The sequence below is a fragment of the Eptatretus burgeri genome, chromosome 6 (assembly GCF_056783735.1).
Source record: "Eptatretus burgeri isolate ZD-2024b chromosome 6, Ebu_testis_v1, whole genome shotgun sequence".
Lineage (NCBI taxonomy): Eukaryota > Metazoa > Chordata > Myxini > Myxiniformes > Myxinidae > Eptatretus > Eptatretus burgeri.
Window position 1 is genome coordinate 33,375,756 of NC_140966.1, and position 25,000 is coordinate 33,400,755.

Sequence of the window (25,000 nt, forward strand, 5' to 3'; positions counted from 1 at the left end):
TGTCTTCTTTATTGTAAATAAATTACTGTATAAATGTTCCCAGTTCATTTTCGTCTTTTCCTTCATTGGTCCAGCATGGTTAGGATCTTAGTTTAGGCGGGTTTTTATACCCGATAATCCGTTCATTCTAGCCGGTACGACATTGGCAGATCCGCTCACTGCATTTGAACCGGAAAGGTAGTTGGCAGTTGGTAGTCGGTAGAGTGGTCCGGTTCGGGCAAGACGTACTGAGGGAGTGGTTCCCCAGTAATCAAAATCGCGTAGTTAATTCGGTAAATTGGTTCAAGACAAAAAGATCCTACACTACTTGGTTGAGATATTGGCGTCCACGGTCGGTTCAGCGACCCGCCGGCTCACGGAATTATCCGGAGCGACTGCCTACAATTCCGGAGAGTCCGGTGCGGATCGACGTAACTTTCCCCACCGAGCGGGCTTTCTCGCCACCGGACCTCAACAATATTTATATAAATATGTCACATAAACATATTTATGTATAATATAAACATATATATATATATATATATATATATATATATATATATATATAGAAAGACTCACCCACATCTCTCACCTGTGAATGGAGGAAATAGCCAATCAGCTCTCACCTAATCGACGACACCCAGGTTGCGAGGATTACATAAACGATTGACCCCTCCCACACTCCCCCAGCCCAAGTAGCTGAACAAAGCAACCCAAGAAAACGTACACAACGTCAGTGCTCACTTCCGGTTCTGGGTTTGCAGCATTGGCAGGTTCTCTCAGGGGTCTCTGCCGACTTTCTCAAAGTTAAGTTTCCGGTCGATTTTGTCCCGTTTTAACTCTATATTTTCTCACCTACATGTTACTGTGTTCCTACTTCGGTTTTGTTTCAAAAATCGCGCTTTTTGTAAATTTTCGTCGACCTTGTCTTACCAGGTTGTATTCTCTCCCTATTACCTTCAATTCCTTTTTTCCCCACTTTCCCATCGAAACACTGTTTCTTGTCTTTAAATTAAAAAATAAATAAATAAACAAATAAAAAACCTTTCTCCCTGCATCCCCACGAGTCCCGATCCTTCTTCTTCTTCTTCTTCTTCTTCCTCCTTCTGCCAGCACACCATCTTGATTCTACTTGAGCTGACCCACTCTCGCCATGACCTTCACAATTTCTTCCGACAACCTTCCATTCCCAAATCTCACCTATTCTTCAAAAATACATCAAAAAATAATAATCTTCCTTGTATACTTTCTATCGATACACCTCCTGTAACCACATGTCTCTCCACTCTTCCTGATACTTTTCATCAATCAATCAGCTTCACTCTGCATTTACAGTTCCAAATTCACCATACACTCCACGATTTTACTTCAACCTTCCCTTTTCTGAATGTTACACAATCTTTATTTAAAATAAATAAATAAACAAATTCACTTTTGATTATACACCTGCCATAGCCACGTGCTTCTCCCGAAACCACTTGATATGTTTCCACCCCCTGTGTTTACCGATCCAAATTCACCATTCACCTCACAATTTTTTCTTCAACCTTTCCATTTACCTAATCTGATAAAAACTATTAAAAAAAAAATAATAATAATAAACACGATCTCTGATAATGCTTCATCTTCCTCTTTCACACGTGTGGTTCTCATTACTGTATCATAATGCACGACTCTTCTTCTATTTAAACAGACTGCTCTCAATTCGAACTTTCCTTCATACCTTGCCGAAGAAAATCCAACTGTTACAGCGTTTCTTCTCTCCAGTCTCTTAATTCACCTTTATTGCATCAATCAAGAAGTGTGTTAAATCCATCTCTGACCGAAAACATTTTAAAACCCAAGTTTGCTAGGAATGTTCGCTTTCAATCACAAATTCTTTTTTTCCAACTTCAGTGTCAATTCACCCCTCTCAAAGCAACCATCACACTGTTCTCCCTCCAAGCTTTCCCATCACCTTTCTCAAAAACTCCCCCCTCACCTTTCTCCCTCAACTCTCCCCACTCACCTTTCTCCCACCATTCACCCCCTCACTCACCCTTCTCAAAATTTCCTCCCCCCTCACATCCATAAAGCTGCCTCCTTCCCCTGCCATATCACCTCCATCTCATCATTCCACCTGCTCAAATCCTCAACTGCCTTCTGCCCCCTCTCTTGCCCCCCTCTCCCGCAGCACCACAGAGCCTTTTATCCTCCTCATCTGGCCCCCTCCCCTAGCGATTCTACAATCCCCCACACTCTTTCAACAACTCTGCTAACCTCCCCGCCTCCTCTGTTGTCCTACGCTCCCCCTGCTCTCCCACCCCCTAAACCTAAACCCGCCTCCTCCCCTCCCTCTTCATTAAGTGTGGACCTCAAATATCCAGGGCCTTCGCTCAAACATTACAGATCTTTCCATACAGGTTGCCACTGACAAACCAGACATAATCTTCCAAACAGAAACTTTCCTCCCTCAAGACATCTTTGACTCCCAAGTATCTCTCCCTGGTTACTCCCTCCTCCGGTATGACAGACCTGAGCCTCGTCCTGGTGGAGGAGTTGATCTCTTCAGCAAAGACTATATTCCTCTCTCCCTGCACTGCTCTCACTCATCCAAACCCCCAGGAATACCTCTGGCTACGCTTCCCCTCCACTCCCACCTCATGTTTATATGTGTACTGTACCATCCACAAACAGTGATGACTCCATTTACACCTCACTGTCCGAAAATATGGACCATCTTCTATCTTCTCATATGTGGTGACTTCAATTATCATGCCAGTTGGCTCGGTGTGGGCACCTCTCTCACCTGTCATGACACTTCAGCAAAAGCTTTCTGCGACTCATTGAGACTGACTCAATCGGTCAACTTCCCTACCCGGATCTCCACCAATGGTACTCCATCTCTTCTGGATCTGATTTTGACAAATTTCCCTGAAAATATCTGCTGTTCTTCCTCTGCTCCAATCGGTTCTTCTGACCACGTGCTTGTCAAAGTGGACATCTCTCTGGCTGTTATCAGAGAACCACCTCAGCGCCGTCGAATCTGGCATTTCACTGTTGTCGACTGGCAGGGTCTCCAAGCAGCCATCAAACTTCGAGACTGGTCTTCCATCGCTACTTTCTCCAACATCAACTCACTCTGGGATTTCTTTCAAAGAAACATGCTCTCCCTCATGCACAGATTTATCCCCTCTAGTCTTCAGTTGTCCTACCCTTTTTCCCACCCATGGTTCACTGAAGCTTGTGGCGAAGCAGTTATCCTGAAAAAATTGCCCTGGCATTATGGAAAGCAAACCCAACTGAGTGTAATCTCATTTCCTTCCACAAAGCTCAGAACAAATGTGTATCTATCCTCAGGAGAGCCAGAACACAACATCTTTCGAAGCTCAAGTCAGAATTCTCAAACCTCTCTCACTCCTCCAAATCCTGGTGGCATCTAATCAAATCAGTTTCTGGTGTATGTTCCTCCTCCATCCCCTCCCTTACCTCAAATGGCAGCACTACTGATACCACACGTGAAAAGGCTGAATGCCTAAACTCGGTGTTTGCATCGAAGTCTTTTGTCCAAAACCCATCACTTTCTGTACCCAACTTACCCAGTCGTACCCAACTGTCCTTGGACTCTGTGTCCTTTTCCTCTGACAAAGTGGAGAGCTTGCTGTCAAATCTCGACTCAGATTCTGCAACCGGTCCAGACGGCATCAGCCTACGTGTCCTAAAAACCTGCTCCTCAGCTCTTGCTCACCCTCTCTCTGTTCTATTCACCCTCTCATTTGCTCAAGGTCATCTGCGATCTGGTGGGAAATCAGCAAACATTACTGCCCTGCAAAAAAGGTGCAAAAACAGATCCCTGCAACTACAGACCAATCAGCCTTCTCCCAATCATCAGCAAGGTTATGGAACCCATCATCGCTTCAGACATTAAATCCTTCCTCTTCTCCAATGGCTTGATTTCCAATCATCAATTTGGTTTCAGACCAGGTCACTCCATCCTGGATATGCTGCTTCTGCTCTCCCAAAAATGGATGGAGGTCCTCAATGCCAGACATGATATCAGAGCCATATTGCGTGCTTTTGACATGGTCTGGCACCCTGTCCTGCTCACCAAACTCTCTTCCTATGGTATCCAAGGACATCTCCACTCGTGGCTCGCAGACTTCCTCTCCTGTCGCAGTCAACGTGTGGCCCTAAATGGAGTTCTTTCATCTCCTCTTCCTGTTCAGGCTGAAGTTCCTCAATGGAGCATTCTGGGCCCTGTTCTTTTTCTCGTTTTCATCAATTATCTCTCTGACTCAATGGAATATCCTCTTTATCTCTTTTCTGATGACTCCACCCTCTGCAGTACCATCTGTCATCCCTCAGACCGGTATAGTAGCAGCTTTTTCGCTCACTGCAGATAAGGGTAAAATCACAAACTGGTCCAACACGTGGAACATGTCTTTCAATCCGGACAAATCTCACACTCTCACTTTGTCTCTCCGAAAGGACCGTTTGGAACCCCCCCCCCCCATCTACTTTCTCAACAATCCTCTGAAAGAAGCCCTTTCTTTCAAAGCTTCTGGGTCTCACTATCTGCCATTATCTTTCCTGGAAAAGCCATCTTTCAAACCTCACCTCCAAAGCCAGTCGCCGAGTGGGAGTCCTCCATCATGCAAAGTCCTTCCTCGGCCCACCTCAGCTCCTGACCACATAGAAAGCTTTCGTCTGCATCCTGATGGAGTACTGCTCTTCCCTCTGGGCTGGTGCTCCTGCCTCCCACCTTTCTCGACTTCACACCATGGAAACCAAGGCATTTCGGATCATTGGCATCTCCCGCGATGAGGCTGAGTCTTTGGGCCTCTAACTATCTCACCGCAGGAAGGTCAGTTTTTGGTCTTTTTTTTTTGGTCTTTTTTTTTTTTTTTTTTTTTGGTTTTTTTGGTCTTTTTGGTCTTTGTCTTTTTCAGTCTCCTCGCCGGTCTCGCCGCACCCCCCCCCCCTGCTCTGTCTGCGATTTGTCCTCACCATATTTCCGCAGGGCGCTCAAGGTCCGCCAACAACCTCCTTCTGGTAAAACCACCCAAATCACAAATGACTGCTCACCTTCACTCTTTCATTCCTCTTTTTTTTCCCACCTTTGGAATAAACTCCCTCACTCCATTCAATCCCATTTTCCCTCGAGGCCTTCAAAACAGCTGTTCACCACCACCTCTTACCGCCCCCCATCCAAATCCAAGATCTTTTCTACTCCCGTTAATCCACCGTTTCAAACCCTTCCCAGAGTTCCTCAACAACTATAAAGACATTCACACATAGTACACACATGAGAATCCCAATGCAATACACCCCCTCAGCTACCGGACCAGTTTCATCACTTATTGGCGAATCATCAGTTGTTGAGTTGTGAACGTCTTTATAGTTATTGAGGAACTCTGGAAAGAGTTCGAAATGGCGTTAGCACTTACCTTGTGCAAGTCTTCTTGGGTTGCTTTGTGCAGCTACTTGGGCTAGGGGAGTGTGGGAGTGGTCAATCATTTATATAATCCTAACCAACTGGGTGTGGTCGATAAGGTGAGAGCTGATTGGGTATTCCCTCCATTCACAGGTGAGAGATGTGGGTGGGTCTTTCTTTATTTCTATATTGACTGCTATTGACGCGCACAAAATGGCGCCTCGTCGCTTCTCTCGTAGCGTGACTAATGCATGCCAGGCAATTAGCGAGCGGCACTCCACACGAAGGCTCAGAGACCCAGTACAGCAGGTTGGTGCAGCGATCATCCTCACTGACCAAACAAAGAGCCAAAAGTCAGCATCTTGCTTCACCACGTGAGCCAAATTGCTTCAACACGAATACAAGGATCGTGCCGTCGTCCTCATGCATACGCTCACCCTGAACTCCTGCTTCTGACTAACGTCACCACAACCACCGTTTCCTCCTCCTGCATGGCTTGCTAGCCTGAAACCCGGGAAGGTGGGGCCTCCGCCTACTCGGCACGCATTGTTAGCCTCTGCCGTCACGCCCATCATTCATTCCTTGGGGGCGTGACTTCGTCTGTTGTCACCCTTTGAAGGTGGGGCTTTCTAACCGCTTGTAGTTGTTTTGGGGATGTGTTCCCCACCTTTATTGCCGATCCTAAAATATATAAACATAGGGAAAATCAGTGTCATTATTACATACTGGGGAACTTATTATTTCTCCCTAGCTAATTAACATCGCACCCCGCCCCCCCCCCCCCGTGTGGTGACAAGTAACACTTAATCACATTGAGATGCCTCCTACAAGTCCACGGACCAAACTACTCGATTCAATGCTAAATTCCCTATTAAATTCCTCCATCTACCCCCACAACCATAACAATACACATGAAAGGTAAAAGGTATTTCAATAAATGTTGCAGGAAGGTTAAAAAAATTATATATATAAAATACATATAATTCAAAGGTGTGTGTTGGTCGTAGAGATGGTAAAGTGTGTATGAAGAAATAAATCAGGGTGGTATCGAGGTAACAGTAAATCTGATGCATCATACTATATTACAGAGCATCAGTGTTGCCGAAGCAGTTCATTGGCAAGTTTTAAATTGGGTAGTTTGCCATTGCCTTTCCAGCAGTAGTTCTGGCAGGAATTTGTAATTTGGCCAGGGTGCCGCTGATAGCTTGCCTACTTTTTGCGAAGAATACCGTGGGGATCTTTTAACTAATGCCGGCAGACGCGATGCCCAGTTTAGTGTCCATCCGAGGGATGGCACATATATTGATGAATCACCCTGCTTGCAAAACACCAAGATGACAGTTTATAGCTGGGTCGGGATTCAAACTCAGGCTCGGCAGCTTATAGTTGAGTGTGCATATCCCTCGGCCATTCTGCCAGCCCTAGCGGTAACAGTAAGTGCATATAATAAAGAAATAATTCAAGTTGTCACGTCAATTGTAGAATGGTAAAGGATACAAATAAATAATTAAAAGTTTTGTGTTTATCATGGAGATGATAAAGTGCATCTAAATAAATAAATAATTCAAGGTGGCATGTAGGTCGCAGTGATGGTAAAGTGTACATATAAATAAATAATCCAATGTTTGTGATGGTTGTAGAGATGGTAAGGTGTATATAAATAAATAATGGGTTCCAACAAGATATACAATCCTGTAGTATTATTCTCTCCCGTAATTTTTTTCGCCAAAAATCAGAAATAAAATTATGTCTCACAGGACTTTTGGCTCCGAACACAAGATCATTTGACGTGCCTCATGCATAGATGTTATTTTGAGTTGAGGCGGAATGAATGGCACCCAAGATACAAGTACCCACCCGGGTTGATGCCCAGTCTGGGCATAAAAATGCTTCTTGCATTTAATGCATAGGAGGACCTGGCTTATCAAATGATGCACCTCTCATCCCATAACAATTAGTGATGCAATCTTTCATTGCATAAATAATCCCAGCAATTTTTCAGTCTAAGCTTTTCAGAATAACAATCTGGAAATTATATGTGCACTATTTGCATGTTCAGTTTAGTTAAAAAGACAATTTTATCATGCAGGCAGAATTGATACCTCTCCATTTAAATCTGTCTGCTTGGTGGTATCCAGTTATATCGTAGATAATGCGTCACATAACTCGAACATCCTTTGAAAATGACGAACGACAAGCGACGATCATTTGACTTGAGCAGAAATTTTGAGTTTCGTTGCAACACTGTTTCAAGTAGAAGCAGCCAGCGTTCGTTTTCCAACCATCAGTTGATTTCCATTCATTCATCTGCTGATGTTTGAATGACATCATATCTTGCACCAGGTGTTCACAAATCATCTCCCATGGGGCAATGAGCATTTGCTGCACTGCCAATGCATTAAAATAACCCTCATTGTTCGACACAGCATGAAGGGATACTGGACAGAAATACACCGTCCTGACTTGCTTGAGGGACAGAGCGAAAGGAAACACCGATCTTCAACAGCTGTCGACCTTGAAGTCACAGAAACACTGTGTAATTTGCCTTCTCTCACCTGCTGTTATAGGAAATCTGGCATTCAAAGTGGAAGCTCCATAACAACATGCAGCTGTGTGGCTTGCAGTCAGAATAAATAAACAGCATGAACACGAAAAGCTTACTCTGAAAAGGCTGCACCTCTCTTTCACGACCGAGTAAGACTTTTGCAGCAATACATCTTTATCCCATTCTTATCAAAGGAGTGTGAGAACTTTTTTTATCTCGTCAAATACAAAATACATTTTAAGCAATGTGTGGTGTGAAATATTTTATTCAAAATATCTATGTGCAATAATCTGTGATGAACATTCAAAAAAACAATTGTGTTCGCTTTTTCGTGCGACAGGAAAAAAAAAATTAGAAACGATTAATTAATCCGATGAGTCGTTACGTGATGAAGGTCAATGCAATGCAGCCTTTTTCACATTATGCACCACAGCCACAGATTCTAATGCGAAAAGTAGAAGTGGCAAAATTTTTTTATTAATTAATCAAAGCAATAAAACGCATCCTTCATCTCAATGGAAGACTACGTATGCCGAATCAAATTTGAATGGCTAAAGGTTTGACGGCAGCACATTGAACAATCCATTCACACCCAGGTTCAATCTCAAGCAAGCTCATTGGTGCACAAGAAAACAGTGGCCATTTATAAGTTCTGTTGGTCTAGCACAATCTCGTAAAAATCCTGCTGTGGAAATTACACATGAACATCTTGGTGGGGGAGTGTGTCGAGCATTGGTGCATTGCTCTTACTCGTGTGGGTTCGATTTCCATGGCTTTCTCTGGTGGAAATGTTTGCACTATTTGCCAGAGTGGTGACCTTTCCAGGATTAATTTTATCCTTGTAGTATTCACAACTTGTCATGAGAAACCTGGCGTTCAGGAAAGAAATAGCGGCTCAACCAATCATGAGTGGAAACATCAGTGCGCTACTTGCTAAAGACAAAACAATTGGGCATTCAAACAAAGATGGCAATGCAGCATTTGGGTGCTAAGAAAGCTTTGAGTGGAGAAGCAAAAAGCACTGATCACCGCATTCCTTCTGACTACACAGAACACACGTGATCATTTCCCAAACAATGTGGTGCACCGCAAAGCCTGTGGAACTGTTCCTTCAGCTCTCGTAGCAAGAGAATAGTTATCCACGTATGCACATTTACAAGTGCTGCCCTTTTGTGCTTTGAAGGACTCTTACACATTTATCCTGTTTGTCAGTTTTTTTTTCCTGTCTGCTTGGACGCTTCTTGTCTTGTCAGCCCATTCGGATCCTTGTCCTGTCTGCACGTTGTTATTTATGCTGCCAGTGCATTCATTCCTTTCCTATTTCTCCATCCTGCCTTGTATGAAAACTCCTTCAGCTCCATCGCTGCATCAACGTGACCTTTCCGAACATCCGGCTCTTCGATGAGCCTCAATCTTGAGATTAAAAAAAAAACAAAGGTTGGTGCATTGTTGTGTTGGCCCACGAAGGGGCCACAAATAAGATAATTGTGTGTAAAGTTTGTGCCAAATGCACAAATGAACAGACAATGTAAAATGAAAATTGCTGCAGATTCAATTTTGTTTTTGCATTGTTATTAAACTATTATTTATTAATTTTTCTTAACAGTGATCTTCGGCTCATGAAGGAGCTTGTACGTATATCACATACATAACAAAGACTTTAGTAAACATCATGCAGTGTTAATTTATATGAACTACAACGACATTTTTATAGTGGACAATGAAAAGCAATTATAGTATAGGGTGTTTGGTATTCAAACCTAGTACCTTTCTTTACGAGCTAAGGGTTCAGATGGGAGCCACTAACAGGCCAGTCTTTTTTCATGTCTCTCCTCTTGCTCATTCTTGCTTGTCTACACCGAAATTTCCATTTTGCATTTTATTATCGCAGTACTTCATGATTGGCAAGTGGACCTATTCCACCCATCCATTGAGACCATACTCTGTGCAGAGCGTTGATGCTGCCGAAGCAGTCTCCTTGGCTACTGGGCACAATCCTGGACGGGTCGCCACTCCGACACAGGATACCAGCAAGCTGGCACTCATTTTGCTGCCCTCGGAAGGATGACAGGCAGAGTCAACCCCACCTGGTATTAATTCAACAGCCAGGCGGGATTTTGAATTCAGGATCCTAGGATCCCAAGCCCACCACCCTAGCCATAAAGCCAACACCAGGCATAACCAAATCTATTGTGGCATCAAAACTCCTAAAGCATCCAACAGGTTATGAGCAACTTAGATTCCAATTCACAAAATATGATGAGGTTGCTCCGTGAGATTAATTCCCACCCTCCACCCCCATTCCTAATTTTTTTTAAGTAAAAACCCAGAAACACAAGTCTAATTTCTCTGCAGGATGATAAAACAAGTTCAAAATGGGCCTTTCAAAGGAAAAAAATGAGTGGTTACGTGATGAAGGTCAATGCAATACAGCATTTTTCACATTATGCACCACAGCCATGAATCCTAATGTGAAAAGCAGAAGAGGTTACGTGATTGTATTGGTGTTGCTCCAGCCTCATTCCTGATATACTTGAAATCCAGAAAAGAAAAGCGGTTACGTGATTGTATTGGTGTTGCTCCAGCCTCATTCCTGATATACTTGAAATCCAGAAAAGAAAAGCGGTTCATCATCCAGGCACGGGGCCACTGACCATGCAATGACCGTTTCCAAAATAAAGTAAACAACGAAGAAAAAAAACATATTGCAGAAGGACTTGACAAAACCATTTGAAAATGGGCACACAGAAGCAAAAATGGATATGTAATGCAAGAAGCTGGATAGGTTAACAGGAAAGAGTGGAATGAACTCGACATAAAAAATTAATCCGACATGAAAGGAAACAATTAATCAATGATGTGTTCATGTGTTGTAAGGTTAGCATGTGAATTTCAATGTCAAACAGATATTTAGTGTAATGGATATTTTGAAGCACTCACACCACACACATGCAAAGCATTCACACCACCTTGGCCTGTATGCAAGCTCGTTCCCAGCACTGCTTCTCGTACTGAATCCGGCTCACCTTGAGCCTCGCACTAGCCAGCTTGGCCGTTAAGGACTGGTTGGGCCAGCCCCGGAAAGGATAGGGAGCAGCAGATCAAAAGCGATACATGAAGCTATCCAAGCACAAAGAATAAGTGAAGAAAAAGGGGTCTTATTAATGTTGTAAACCAATATAAAAACTGCATAACAAATCACCTTACACCATCAACAAGCAAGTGCATGAAAACGAAGCATCATGATAAACATACAAGGAGTAGCTCAAATTCGACCTGGAGTTTTGCTTGCAACTACAGGAAACTTGGCAGGAATATTTGTGGCACGTGATGGGGAGGATTGAAAAGGCCCAATGCATGGTTAGAAAGCAAAGCAACACCCTTGAGCATGATACAGCAAAAACATGCTCCTGATGAAGGAAATGGGAGTTCGAAACGACATGTAGACATCAGATTACAGTCGAAAGCTTGATGACAAACATTTAAGTCTTGAATATAAATCGAAAATCCCAGAGCAAAACCAAAATTGAGTCGCACTAGAACTAAGCATTAACCGGAACTTTCCTCATCTCAACCGCACATAAGCAAAAAAAAAAAAAACTTTAAAATAGAGGTCGAGCAGTCGGATTATAGTGCAAATAGCAGCAGGCCAGTGAATGTCACATTGGTGGTAGCATGTAGAGTGAACACTTACACATACATCATTAAATGATATGAATCAGTCAAAAAGGGGTGTCCTTGACAGGCAATCACCATCATACTGTGCAGTCAATCATCTGTAAATTTCAACAGGCTTAATGTTTCTTTGAATATAAATTTCGGAATTATTCGCTGTTCCACCCTCCAAGTTATCTCACTTGCCACTATCTTGATTTTCAGCACATTTTTTGTTAAGAACAGGAAGCACACAAGTGATTATGGGTATTAATTAATTACCAATACAAGAAACGAAAACTCTCTCAAAACTTAATCTACATACACGACTCGAGTCTTTTGGAACAAAACGTCCAGGTCAAATTTAAACGACCCTCATACGTCGCTTGTGACAACTCGTGGGCTTTCTGCACACATTGTTGTGAACAGCTTTTCCAGTTCCTTGTGTACAAGAATGAGGCTTTTAGAAGAGTGAGTTGACAACGTGTACTGACAATGGGACCGCAGTTGGATACAAGAAGCAAGGCAATGAGCCAACAACAAAAGAGGAGAGAGGAAGGGGAGGAAACACAGTAAACTGCAAGGAAGTGGGTTGAGTGAAGCAAGGTTAGGTTAACAGGAGGTAGAAAAGGTTGCAGGATGGGATGGGGGCTTTTCAAATAATAGACATGTAAGAAGTTCTCCAATAGTTTAAACATTTGCCTCTTGCATTTCCTCAATATTATGAGGCCACAGGCCTGGAGTCTCAAAATATCCACCATAATTCTTTGGCTGAGGGGTACACAGTAAGTCCGTGACCTAACATTAAAAAAAATACATATTGTCAACAAAACCTGTTTTTCTAAATAGTTCTTCAGAATAACTTGACCTGAACAATCACCCTCATTTTGTTCAACTATTTTTTATGGAAAGGCATTTAATTGATGATCAATATTCATATTTAGAATTTCTTCACATAGTCAGGTTCCTTGTGTAATTTCGTTGGAATTTTTTGGAGAGTAGCAAACCTATAGATTTTTGAGAAGTTAAAAATCTATTTAAATAAAAAAAATGATGTTTCACATTTTTAAACTTTTGGAAAGGTCGTTTTGGGGTGAAAAACGCTTTTTTTGAATTCCAATTTGAAAAAATCTGAAACAATACAAAATAACCAACTGATGATGGATCACTGTTAAATGGCTAACAATGGATTTTATGAGATAATGAAATGTTGCATTTTGACTGTAGGTTGCCATGGAAACAGCATTTTTGGAGTGGAATTGCCATTTTTAATATATTTAAAAAAAAATTATATTTTCCATCGGATGGCCTAAATATATATATATTTTTTTGCTATACCTTGTCGAGGCTCGTGTGAGAGCTAACACACAACGCACATCAAGGGGGCATGAGACAAGAGGGGCAGGAGTGGGAGGGACAAAACAGTGGGGAACAGACACATTAGGAGATCTGTGGAAGGGAGAGGGATGGGACGGGGACATGGGGAATAGAAGATGGACATTACAGGGACTTTCAGGAAGGAAAGCAGGGAATTTGAAGGAAGTGGGCTTGGGTGGATTATCGGGGGTAGAAAAGATCAAGGATTTGGATGGGGGATGATGATAGGTGGTGGTGAACAGCTGTTTTAAAAGCCTGGAGGGAAGAATGGGAAAGAATAGAGTGAGGGAGTTTATTCCAAAGGCGGGAAAAAAGAGGAATGAAAGAGTGAAGGTGAGCAGTGATTCGTGATTTTGGTAGTTTTACCAGAAGGGGGCTGTTGGCTGACCTTGAATGCGCTGAGGAAATGTGGTGGGGACAAATCGCAGAGAGAGCAGGGGGGGGGCAAGACTGGAGAGGAGACGGTAGAAGACAGAAAGACCACCGACCAACCTGCGGTGATTGAGTGAGAGGCCCAAAGACTCAGCCTCATTGCGGGAGATGCCAATGATTCGAAATGCTTGGTTTCAACAGCGTGAAGCCGGGAAAGGTGGGAGGCAGGAGCACCAGCCCAGAGGGGAGAGCAGTACTCCATCAGGCTACAGACAAAAGCTTTGTAAGTGGTCAGAAGCTCAAGAGGGCCGAGGAAAGACTTTGCACGAAGGAGGATTCCCAGTCGGCGACTGACTTTGGAGGCGAGGTTTGAAATGTGGCTTTCCCAGGAAAGGTCATGGCAGATAGTGAGATCCAGAAGCTTGAAAGAAAGGACTTCTTCCAGAGGATTGTTGAGAAAGTGGATTGGTGGGTTTTCTAAATGGTCCTTTCCAAGAGACAGAGTGAGTGTGAGATTTGTCCGGATTGAAAGGCATGTTCCACATGTTGGACCAGTTTGTGATTTTCCCCAGATCTGCAGTGAGCGAAGACGCTGCTGCTTGCCGGTCTGAGGGATGACCGATGGTACGGCAGAGGGTAGAGTCATCAGCAAGGAGATATAGAGGATTTTCAGAGAGTCGGAGATATCGTTGATGAAAACCAGAAAAAGAACAGGGCCCAGAACGCTATCTTGAGGAACTCCAGCCTGGACAGGAATGGGGGATGAAAGAACTCCATTTAGGGCCACATATTGACTGCGACAGGAGAGGAAGTTTGCGAGCCATGAGTGGAGATGGCCTTGGATACCATGGGAAGAGAGTTTGGTGAGTAGGGCAGGGTGCCAGACTGTCAAAAGCACGCGATATGTCCAGGGATACGGCTTGGATTTCATGTCTGGCATTGAGGACCTCCATCCATTGTTGGGATAGCTGAAGCAGCATATCCAGGGTAGAGTGACCTGGTCTGAAACCAAATTGATGATCGGAAATCAAGCCATTGGAGAAGAGGAAGGATTTCATGTCTGAAGCGATGATGGATTCCATAACCTTGCTGATGATTGGGAGAAGGCTGATTGGTCTGCAGTTGCAGGGATCTGTTTTTGCACCTTTTTTATGCAAGGCAGTGATGTTTGCAGATTTCCAAGCAGATGGCAGATGACCTTGGGCAAATGAGAGGGTGAATGGAACAGAGAGAGGGTGAGCAAGAGCAGAAGAGCAGGCTTTGAGGACACGTGGGCTGATGCCGTCTGAACCGGTTGCAGAATCTGAGTCGAAAATTCTGTTGTTAAATATAGTGATCATGACTAACTTTCACACAAGTATTATGATTTTCAAGTTTTGGAACAGTTGGTTGCCATGGAAACGGCCATCTGTGTCATGAAACATTGGTGTGTCTGTTGTTCAATATCAGAAGGTTTTGGCACCTTCAGTTGTAAAACGTTTGATTTTAAATTTTTGGAGTTTGATGTATTGTAAGTGTGATCTTGTAGGGAACATAGGTGACACCACGTCGTGATGCCATGCCATCGCCTCAGGTTACGGTTGCTGGGCGTGGCATGACGTCGTGATGTGGCGCGGCACGCGTCCAAGCACGTGCAGCACTACGACGTCATTTTCAGTTCGCTTCATTTATTTTCGATTTATTCATGACAGTTTACTTCGGAGCTTCGTTTCATCATATTCGGTTTTCAACACCTTTCTTCCTTTTTTCAGTAAGTTGTGATAGCCTTTGAGGCGAATGTACCTTTTTGTCATTTTATGTTCTTCTGCATGTGGTAGGATTATGGTTTGAATGGCCATGGGGTTGGACGTTTCAACTGCATTTCCTGTTAGGCAAGGAGTTGGAAGTCGGGCAGTCATCATGTTAGAGCTATGTGTTTATCCTTTTTCTATTATTTCGGGTTGATCTTTAAATATGTCCTTATGTGCTGGTTCGTGCTTTCATTTCTCCGGAAAGAAAGTCACCATCAATGTAATCAGTCACTGACGTATTTTGTTCCATTAGATTAACTGCTGTATAATAGGATAGGATTAGGTTAGCTTTGTGCCCAGGGGTTGGAATTACAGAGGGAGTCTATTTGGAGTTTCTATTTAGTTTACTGGCATGTAGTTAGCGCGTATTGTTGATTTCCCACTCATCTCTGCTTTTATTTCATTCAGGTAATTTTATGTCTTAGTAGCGGTTTTTATTTTGGATTCTAATAAAGTTCTATCATTGCGACATTTACCTACATCTTCCATTTAAATGACATGTTTAGGTCAATAAATTAGTCAAAGAAAATAAGGATGTTGTTTTTCTCATCTGTTTGCTTTTTATGGTGATGAATGTTATTTGTGCCCTTGATATGGCCCTAGACATCGGCACAGCCCGAGTTTTAGAGGCTGTATCACGTATGATAGATTTGACATTCATGAGCTGACAATTTATTGTTATAGTTGCAGGACTAACAACATGATGGATGAAGTACCACTGAGTGGCAAGGATTCATGCCAGACGAAAGGATAAACGAACTGGCCAAAATGTGTCCTGTGCCAAGATAATTCTTCCCTGAAAGGGTCCTTGGTGTTGCAACCAAAAGTCGAGTCATTCTGCCATTTGATAGAGACAATACAGGAGTGAGCCACTTTACAGGATGGTGATTATGTACAGATTCATAAACGACTTGAGGGGATGTCAGCAGAACTGTTGCAAAAGGAGAAGGCTGTCTGAAACCGAACATGCTATTCCAACGCAACTAACAAGGACCAAATTATTTGTGCCAGGGTTCGTTATGATCAAGCACTATCATCAGGGTCACATATCGCCAAAGGGCCAGGTCGAAAGAGATGACCGAAGTATGTCTGGAGTCGTCAAGCTCCTCCACACCATTCACTCGGTCATCCACAGACCCCTATGAAAAGGCTTTGTGCTTCTTTTGCCAGAGGACTGATGGTCAACCTATTTGCCTTGTACGGAGTGACAGTGCAGGCAAATCACTGAGAGAAGCTGTTGATGTTGCTCAGAACCCTGTTTTTATGACTCGATTGAACACTGCTATAGTGCCAAGTGATGCACATGCAATTGACGTTATGTACCACAGGTCTTGCTGGACGAAACATGTCTTCCGTCTTGAGAGATCACGACACCAAAGGAGAGAAGGATAAAGCATCAACGACACAAGCAAACTATCATCTCCTGCCAAGACACACATCTATCTCAATGGCATCCAGCATTGTCAAAATCGAGCCAATCTGGAAGGCCCTTGGTGAGGAGAGAGCCCAGGCATTGCCGGCCTTCCACAGGTGCCGATAATACTGGGGCGGTTCGCTCGACATGGTAAGGTAAAGTGGTTCCAGTGCTACTTGAAGGCCGATGACGACATGGTAGATGCCTTTGCTATGCTCTGTAAGGATGCTGAACTGTCAGAGGACCTATACACAACTTTAGCAAGATTTGTCTGTTCAGGTTATTGTCCAAGTGGTGTAAATATTTCCAGCATCCCTGAACTTCGGTGGCATCTCTTCTGTAAGAACATGGCTGAGAATGACAAGTTACCACCAACTGTCGGTGCTCTGAGGCAGCATATCATGCGGGTACATATCCAGGCATACGTTTGGGGTCAAGCAGCAATTTCTCAGCAAACATTTCTTGATCCATTAAAGAATGGCTTCCACAAGGACACGAGTGGTCAACTCAAACCGACAACAACAGACATTCTCCCTTCACCAAAGGCAATTATCGAGATGATAAGGTGCCAGTGCAAGACAGAATGTTCATCACAGAGATGTTCCTGCAGGGACAAGAACTTAACATGCACTGATCTTTGCATGTGCAGCACTTCGTGTGAGAATAACAAGGACTCAAACATTGAACGGCATGACCACGATAGTGATGATGACGATGGCAATGATGAGTGACATTAGAGACAGTGATGCCAATTGGCTACAAACTCATATATGACATTAAGTACATTTCACTGATCACCATATTCATGCGTTACTTGTTTCAAGATTTGAAAGCAATACATTAAATAAACGGTAATTTGACAAAATGATAGCCGTTGCCATGGAAACCATTGCTCAAAATACTGATATATGTATTCTATATTAAGAACTGTCCTCTAGTTAACAATTATGCATCATCAGTTGCTTGCTTGCAATTCATTTTGAATTTTCAGAGTTGAAATTTAAAAAAAAATGGGTTTTTACCCCAAACCGACCTATTTGACCACATCATATGCATTGAAAAAAATGTGAAAAATGGATTTTCTGTTTTCGTATTGTTTAAGCTTTCCAAAAATGTTGGGGTTAGCTACTCTCCAAAAAATTCCAACGAACGTCAAATTATGGACACAAGGAACCTAACAGCCAAGGTGAACAAGTTTATGAGACTATGACAGACACTGCTATAAATGAGGCAGTTCATAGATAACATCTATCCATTTCATACTCCTTACAAGCATAGGGATACCTATTACTATTCATGAGCTGCATTCAGTGTAGGGTGAAACAAGAACATTGAAGACATGGAAATACGATCAAAGCAATTGTTACAAGAACATGTACAGATTATGTACAAATAAATTACCTTTTCCTCCTGTTGTTCCAAATTTTTTTGCCTCATTTTCCCTCTTTTATCTAATGCTTTTAAACTAAATGAACAGAATGTTGATTTGCTCCAGTAATGCTAACTGCTGTGCGAAGCAAGATGATGTTTCAGGCGTTAAAACTTGATCGAAGCCAACGAAGGCTCTTTTCCTCTTTTGCACCGAAAGAGGACTGATGCCTGAAATGTGAGCTTCTCCTCATTTCCCACGGCAGTTTGCATACTCCGATCAATATCCTGTTGATTCTATGCACTGCTTCTTTACATCGGATGACTGCTCATTTCAAAAACAATTCAACCACACCTTTGCTTATTCAAATTATCATACCTTTGTATTTTTTATTTTGTTCTCCAAGTGAGATTTTTCAGTTTCTAGAGTCATCACACGACATCTGGTTTCGGCAAGCTCCTCCAAAAGTCGCTGTAAAACAAGATGTGCAAGGATAATTTGGTTAGGTGTCGCATCGATCAAAATCTCATAAAAGTGGTCTCGGATCTGGGACATCAAAGTCCAACGGCATTGAAGCATTAAGATAACAGGTTCAAGCGAATAATCCAAAACAAGCAACAATCCAAAATAACAAACAAAGTAGCAGGCATTTTTTACTTCATCGTCATTGCCTTGTGTGCAGCGACCACCCTTTTCTAACTCAGCAAGTTTTATCTTCAAATTGGAGAACTCGGTCATCAATTCGAGCCTTTGGCTTTCCAGTGTGGTTCGCTTCAGCATCTCCTGATATCCATTGCATGAAGGAACAGAAACAGATCAAGGTCACCAATTATGAGATCACATTTATGATGGCAGATTGAGAAATCATTTAGATAGGGTATTCCATTCATAGGGTTTAGATAGGGTATTCCATTTAGAATGTATTCCATTCAGAAACAATGCAGGCATTTTCAGAATCATTTAAAAGTAAAACAAAACGGTTTATACAGCTTTTTGTCCAGTAAATTAATGACACAAGGTAAATAGTGCTAAAAACGACACCAGCATGCCACGCAGCACAAAGCAAGGCCAACATGCTCACAGTAAAAACTGATTTAAACCTAAGTTGACCTTACTTTAGGTAAAGTGAGTGACATATGCTGGTATCACATTTTTCAGTACTTTGATACAAGTTTGATGAGACGATTTGTATGGAATCATACACAATGTCATTGAAGTGATAACAAAATTGAGATATTTCATCATACTGTTGCGGTTCTCGGAACCGCATGCATCCAACAGATAGTGGTCCCAAGACAGTTATTCCATGAATATACGTGTAGATAGTCCCTACCCTTTTGTCTAGCGGGACAACAGGGGCATGTGTTGTGAGGATCTCAGAGCTAGCTTTGCTTACATAATTCCTTCTTCATTTAATTTCTAACTTCATTCCTACTCTTCTTTTCTGATTATTCCTGAGGTAAATCTGAGCCACGTGCGCCCTTTGCTGTGAGATGGGTCCTCAGTGAAGGCCAAGCAGGCATTACACCCCCACCCCTCCGTAGAAAACAGCCTACAAAATGCACGTACAGTGGTAATTTCCACACAATGGACAGGAAACACACTCAACACGACGCCCACGCTGCATGGAACACGTACCGAGGAGACGGAAGAAACAGCACCTTAGAAAGGGGCGCTCGAAAACCACATGAGCATCGGCAGCACAGAGCCCCCATCCTCAAGCGATCCCTCAACCCAACGTCTGCAGCGAGTTATACAGTAAGCTCGGCAGCTCGAGATTGTCAACTCGAGCTTCCAATGATCTGGGGAAAATGGCCGGTTGCATTGAAAAGGCATATGAATTAATATCTCTGAAAAAGGCTGCACGGATGGTGTTTTTCACAACACAGGAAACACACCTAGCACAATGCCCACGCTGCACGGAACACGTACCGAGGCCGATAATAGAAAGGCAACCCCACGCCACGTTGGGCGGGATGCGCGTGTTCAAGGCGCGAGCAGCGCATTCCTTTCAACCTTTCCTTTCACGCGAGCGTTCCTTTAAACTTTCAAACCTCTCTCCCTCCTCCAAATCATGGTGGCATCTAATCAAATCTGTTTCTGGTGTATGGTCCCCCTCCATCCCCTCCCTTACCTCAAATGGCCGCACTGCTGATGCCGTACATGAAAATGCTGAATGCCTAAACTCGGTGTTTGCATCAAAATCTTGTGTCCAAAACCCATTGCTTTCTGTACCCACCTTACCCTGTCACACCCAACTGTCCCTGGACTCCGTGTCCTTTTCTCCTGACAAGGTGGAGAGCGTGCTGTCAAACCTCGACTCAGATTCTGCAACCGGTCCAGACGGCATCAGTTCATGTGTCTCAAAAACCTGTTCCTCAGCTCTTCCTCATGCTCTCTCTCTGTTCTATTCACCCTCTCATTTGCTCAAGGTCATCTGCTATCAGCTTGGAAATCAGCAAACATTACTTCCTGCATAAAAAGGTGTAAAAACAGATCCCTGCAACTACAGACCAATCAGCCTTCTCCCAATCATCAGCAAGGTTATGGAATCCATCATCGCTTCAGACATTCAATCCTTCCTCTTCTCCAATGGCCTGATTTCCGACAATCAATTTGGTTTTAGACGAAGTCACTCTACCCTGGAAATGCTGCTTCTGCTCTCACAACAATGGATGGAGGTCCTCAATGCCAGACATGAAATCAGAGCCATATCCCTAGACATATCGCGTGCTTTTGACATGGTCTGGCACCCTGCCCTGCTCACCAAACTCTCTTCCTTTGGTATCCAAGGCCAGCTCCACTCATGGATCGCAGACTTCCTCTCCTGTCGGTCAACATGTGGCCCTAAATTGAGTTTTTTCATCCCCCCTTCCTGTCCAGGTTGGAGTTCCTCAAGATAACGTTCTGGGCCCTGTTCTTTTTTCTGGTTTTCATCAATGATCTCTCCGACTCTCTGGAAAATCCTCTTTATCTCTTTGCTGATGACTCCACCCTCTGCCGAACCATCGGTCATCCCTCAGACTGACATGCAGCAGTTTCTTCGCTCACTGCAGATCTGGGTAAAATCACAAACTGGTCCAACACGTGGAACATGTCTTTCAATCCGGACAAATCTCACACTCTCACAATGTCTCTCCGAAAGGACCGAAAAAAAACCCCATCCACTTTCTCAACAATCCTCTGGAAGAAGTCCTGTCTTTCAAGCTTCTGGGTCTCACGATCTGCTATGATCTTTCCTGGGAAAGCCGTATTTCAAACCTCGCCTCCAAAGCCACTCGCTGACTGGGAATCCTCTGACGTGCAAAGTTCTTCCTCAGCCCACTTGAGCTCCTGACCACTTACAAAGCTTTCGTCTGCAGCGTGATGGAGTACTGCTCTCCCCTCTGGGCTGGTGCTCCTGCCTCTCACCTTTCTCGGCTTCACGCTGTGGAAACCAAGGCATTTCAGATCATTGGCATCTCCCGCGATGAGGCTGAGTCTTTGGGCCTCCCACTCTCTCACCGCAGGCAGGTCGGTGGTCTTTCTTTCTTCTTCCGTCTCCTCTCCTGTCTCCCCCCCCATCCCCCGCTCTCTCTGCGATTTGTGCCCACCACATTTCCGCAGGGTGCTCAAGGTCCGCTAACAACCCCCTTCTGGTAAAACTATCAAAATCACGAATGACTACTCACCTTCACTCTTTCACTCCTCTTTTTTCCAGCCCTTGGAATAAACTCCCTCACTCTATTCAATCCCATTCTTCCCTCCAGGCCTTCAAAACGGCTGTTCACCACCACCTCCTATCATCTCCCATCCAAATCCTCGATCTTTTCTTCCCCCATTAATCCACCCAAGCCCACCTGCTTCAAATTCCCTGATTTCCTTCCTGAAGGTCCCTGTATTGTCCATCTTGTATTCCCCATGTTCCCTGCACCATCCCTCTCCCTTCCACAGATCTTCTAATGTCTCTGTTCCCCACTGTTTTGTCCTTCCCTCTCCCGCCCCTCCTGTCTCATGCCCCCCCCCCCGTTGCTGTGCGTTGTGTCTTTGCTCTCATATGAGCCTTGACAATGTATACAAAAAAACAAAACCCATTTCTGGACTAATTATATCAATCGGTTTTCGCCCCGTGCATACGATAGCAGAATCGGGCGAGCGCTGGCCACGTGCGTTATGGCGGATTGGAACGGAAGATGTTGTACGGAACATGCTCTCAAAGGCAGACCCGTGCGCCGCTTGCGACACCGTTATCGTGCAGAGCGGGGCATGAATGGAGACATCTTACTGTCTGTGCATGGGTTCGCCATAACATCTTACCATCGGCCTTTGCTCACCACGACGGCAACAAATGTCGCCCGCGGATGGCAGACATCCTCCCGCACCTCCGCCGCGATGCAGTTACTACCAGGCAGAGGCGTGCTGCACAGTTCGGATCGCTCGGGCAGCGTGACGCATCATGGAGCAGCCATTGATCAGCGCGAGTCGGAGGCGCCCGGGCAGGCATGGGGACCGAGGCCACTCTTGGCCAATCGTCAGGGCAAAGCCTGGGGGTTTTGCAAGGCAATTCATGATGCGGAGTTTGGTGTGGGCGATTCGTATCATGTCATGGGGTCGGAGCGAGACATTTTTACGTCTCGGGGTCACCTTGCCGGAAGTGCAATTTTGCTGCTTCCGGCCATCGAGGCCAGGCCGCGCGGGGGGCTGGGGCCAATCAGAGTGTCTGGTTCAGGTGACGAAGCATCGCTTCGGGGTGCCCCCCAGCACCACGCCACTGTGCATATAAAGGTTGGAGCAGGGCCATTCACTCGCTCTCTGTCCTGCCTCGCCTTCCGCTCAAGCTAGACTTCGACTCTGCCTTCTGTCGTCATCAGCTCGACACCGCCTTCTGTCATCATCACTGGACTCCTCCTCCTCTACTCTGCCCACACGACGCTGACTCCACCCACCCACCTGGTCCCACCTACCACTCTGTACACTCGCTCTGGACTCCACCCTCCCAACTCAAACCGCTCCTTCACACCCACGGTCTCGACATGAGCTGCCCAAAGCAAGAGACGATGCGCCAGCTGGTGGGGGATACCGCGCCATGGAGAATTCCCCCCAAACGTATTGGTGGCGTGTTCGGGTACTGCGTATCAATTATACAAAGGTACCGAGAAACCGTAGCCTCAACTTCTCTCCTGTCTTGCTTCAATTCCTCTTCATCAGGTTTTCTGTGTGTGTGTGTGTGTGTGTGTGTGTGTGTGTGTGTGTGTGTGTGTGTGTGTGTGTGTGTGTGTGTGTGTGTGTGTGTGCGTGCGTGCGTGCGTGCGTGCGTGCGTGCGTGCGTGCGTGCGCGCGCATCCTGGTGCCTGTCTATACAAGTAAGCCTGCAAAAGATAATTATTTTTGGGTTAGGTCTGCTCTGCCTCCGCTTTCATAAGTTGCTTGAGTATTGCCGCACAACATCTTTCTTCCCTATCTCTGCTTGCACACCCCAATAAATCTTGATCGTAGCACATACCCTTCCTCGCCTGCTTGCAAATAAATCATTATTAGAAATGTTCCCTGTTCGTTTCTGTCTTTTCCTTCATTGGTCCAGCATGGTCCGAATCCGAGATCAGCCAGGACTTTATTCCCAACTATTCGTTCATTTTAGCCGGTACGTCCTTGGCAGTGTCGCTCGGCTGCTTCCGATCCAGTAGAGTGATCCGGTTCAGACAAGGCGTACCGAGGGGGTGTTCCCCGGTAATTAAATCACGTAATTAATTAGGTAACCCGGTTAACCCATAGACGGGAGGACCGCGTGGAGGAACACACCCTCGGTACACCCCCCCCACCCCACCCAGTGGTCTTCTCACCCGACCCCCGGCCCGCAACAATACTTTTGAAAGAAAAATAAATTCCAATGGCAGTGATAGCCGAAGGTTTGCTGTTTGATGATAGCAAAATGGCGAGGGCCTCAATCAAATATCTTTGCCTCCACTTATACCATGTTACAGGCTATTTTAATAAATAGAAACAGGAAAAGTGTGTATAAATAAACGAATAAATAAAGAAATGAATGAATGAATTAAAAAAATTTTTAAATAGAAATACATAAACAAATAAATATATTAAAAAAAAAAAATAAAATAAAATGACCCTGGCCGACCCACCCTTCAACCATTCCCAATCTTCAAACTGAGAGAATAGGTACGGTGGGATACACCATCTTGGTGAATTTCTCAACCTCGGCAAAGCTTTTGAAGGAGTTCAGATTATTCAAAATTTACAAGTATGACACTTTTGTTCTATCCTCCTGACGATATGACAAGCGTCCCCCGGTGTGCGGAGAGGACGGAAAATAGGTGCCCCCGGCGTGCGGAGAGAGCGGAAGATAGGTGCCCCCGGCGTGCAGAGAGAGCGGACGATAGGTGCCCACGGCGTGCGGAGAGAGCGGACGATAGGCACCCCCGACGCGCGGAGAGAGCGGACGATAGGTGCCCCCGACGTGCGGAGACAGCCGACGACAAGCGCCCCCAGGCGTGCGGAGACAGCTGACGACAGGTGCCCCCGGCGTGCGGAGACAGCCGACGACAGGCGTCCGCGGTGTGTGGAGACAGCCCACAATAGCCCACTCCCCCCGGTGTGTGGAGGGAGTGCGGACGATCGGCTCCCCCGACATGGGGAAAGAATGGATGATAGGCGCCCTGGCTGTTCGAATAGAGCGGATGATAGACGCCCCGATGTTCGGACAGCGAGCTGAAGATATGCGCAGCTCGGCGTGCGGAGTTAGAACGGACATCAGGCACGCTGGCGTGCGGCAATAGAGCAGAGGATAGGCGCCCCGGCGCGCATAGAGAACAGAGAGAAAAACTAATGGAAAGAAATTTTCTTTTTTTTAACCAAATTGAATTATTTGACTGTTTAATGCACAACAGATGCTTAAGCAGCACCAACGCTCTGCACAGAGTATGGTCCAAATGGATGGATGGATGATAAAGATAAAGTTCGATGACAAAGCCTTTCAACAAATACTCTAAAAACCCAATAAAACATCGAATTTTCTTCAGATTTTTAGCGTTACAGTCAAGAGGGGCACAAGCGACTGCGAAAAACACTTCCAACAACCTCTGAGAGCATAATT

The 25,000-nt window shown here is 44.6% G+C and overlaps 1 protein-coding gene across 7 annotated transcripts in view; it reads right to left on the reverse strand.

The window, feature by feature from the left end:
* PPFIBP1 (PPFIB scaffold protein 1) overlaps positions 1-25,000 on the reverse strand; it is a 262,577-nt gene that overhangs the window by 100,292 nt on the left and 137,285 nt on the right. For 5 of the 7 annotated variants that reach the window (XM_085884522.1, XM_085884521.1, XM_085884519.1 and 2 more), the window contains 3 exons: positions 18,571-18,696; positions 18,292-18,384; positions 10,907-10,999 (listed from right to left, as the gene is read on the reverse strand). In XM_085884522.1, coding sequence (XP_085740648.1) covers positions 10,907-10,999; positions 18,292-18,384; positions 18,571-18,696 — 312 coding nt within the window. The remainder of the gene's footprint in view (positions 1-10,906; positions 11,000-18,291; positions 18,385-18,570; positions 18,697-25,000) is intronic. The other 2 variants (XM_085884524.1, XM_085884523.1) reach the window with 1 other exon arrangement.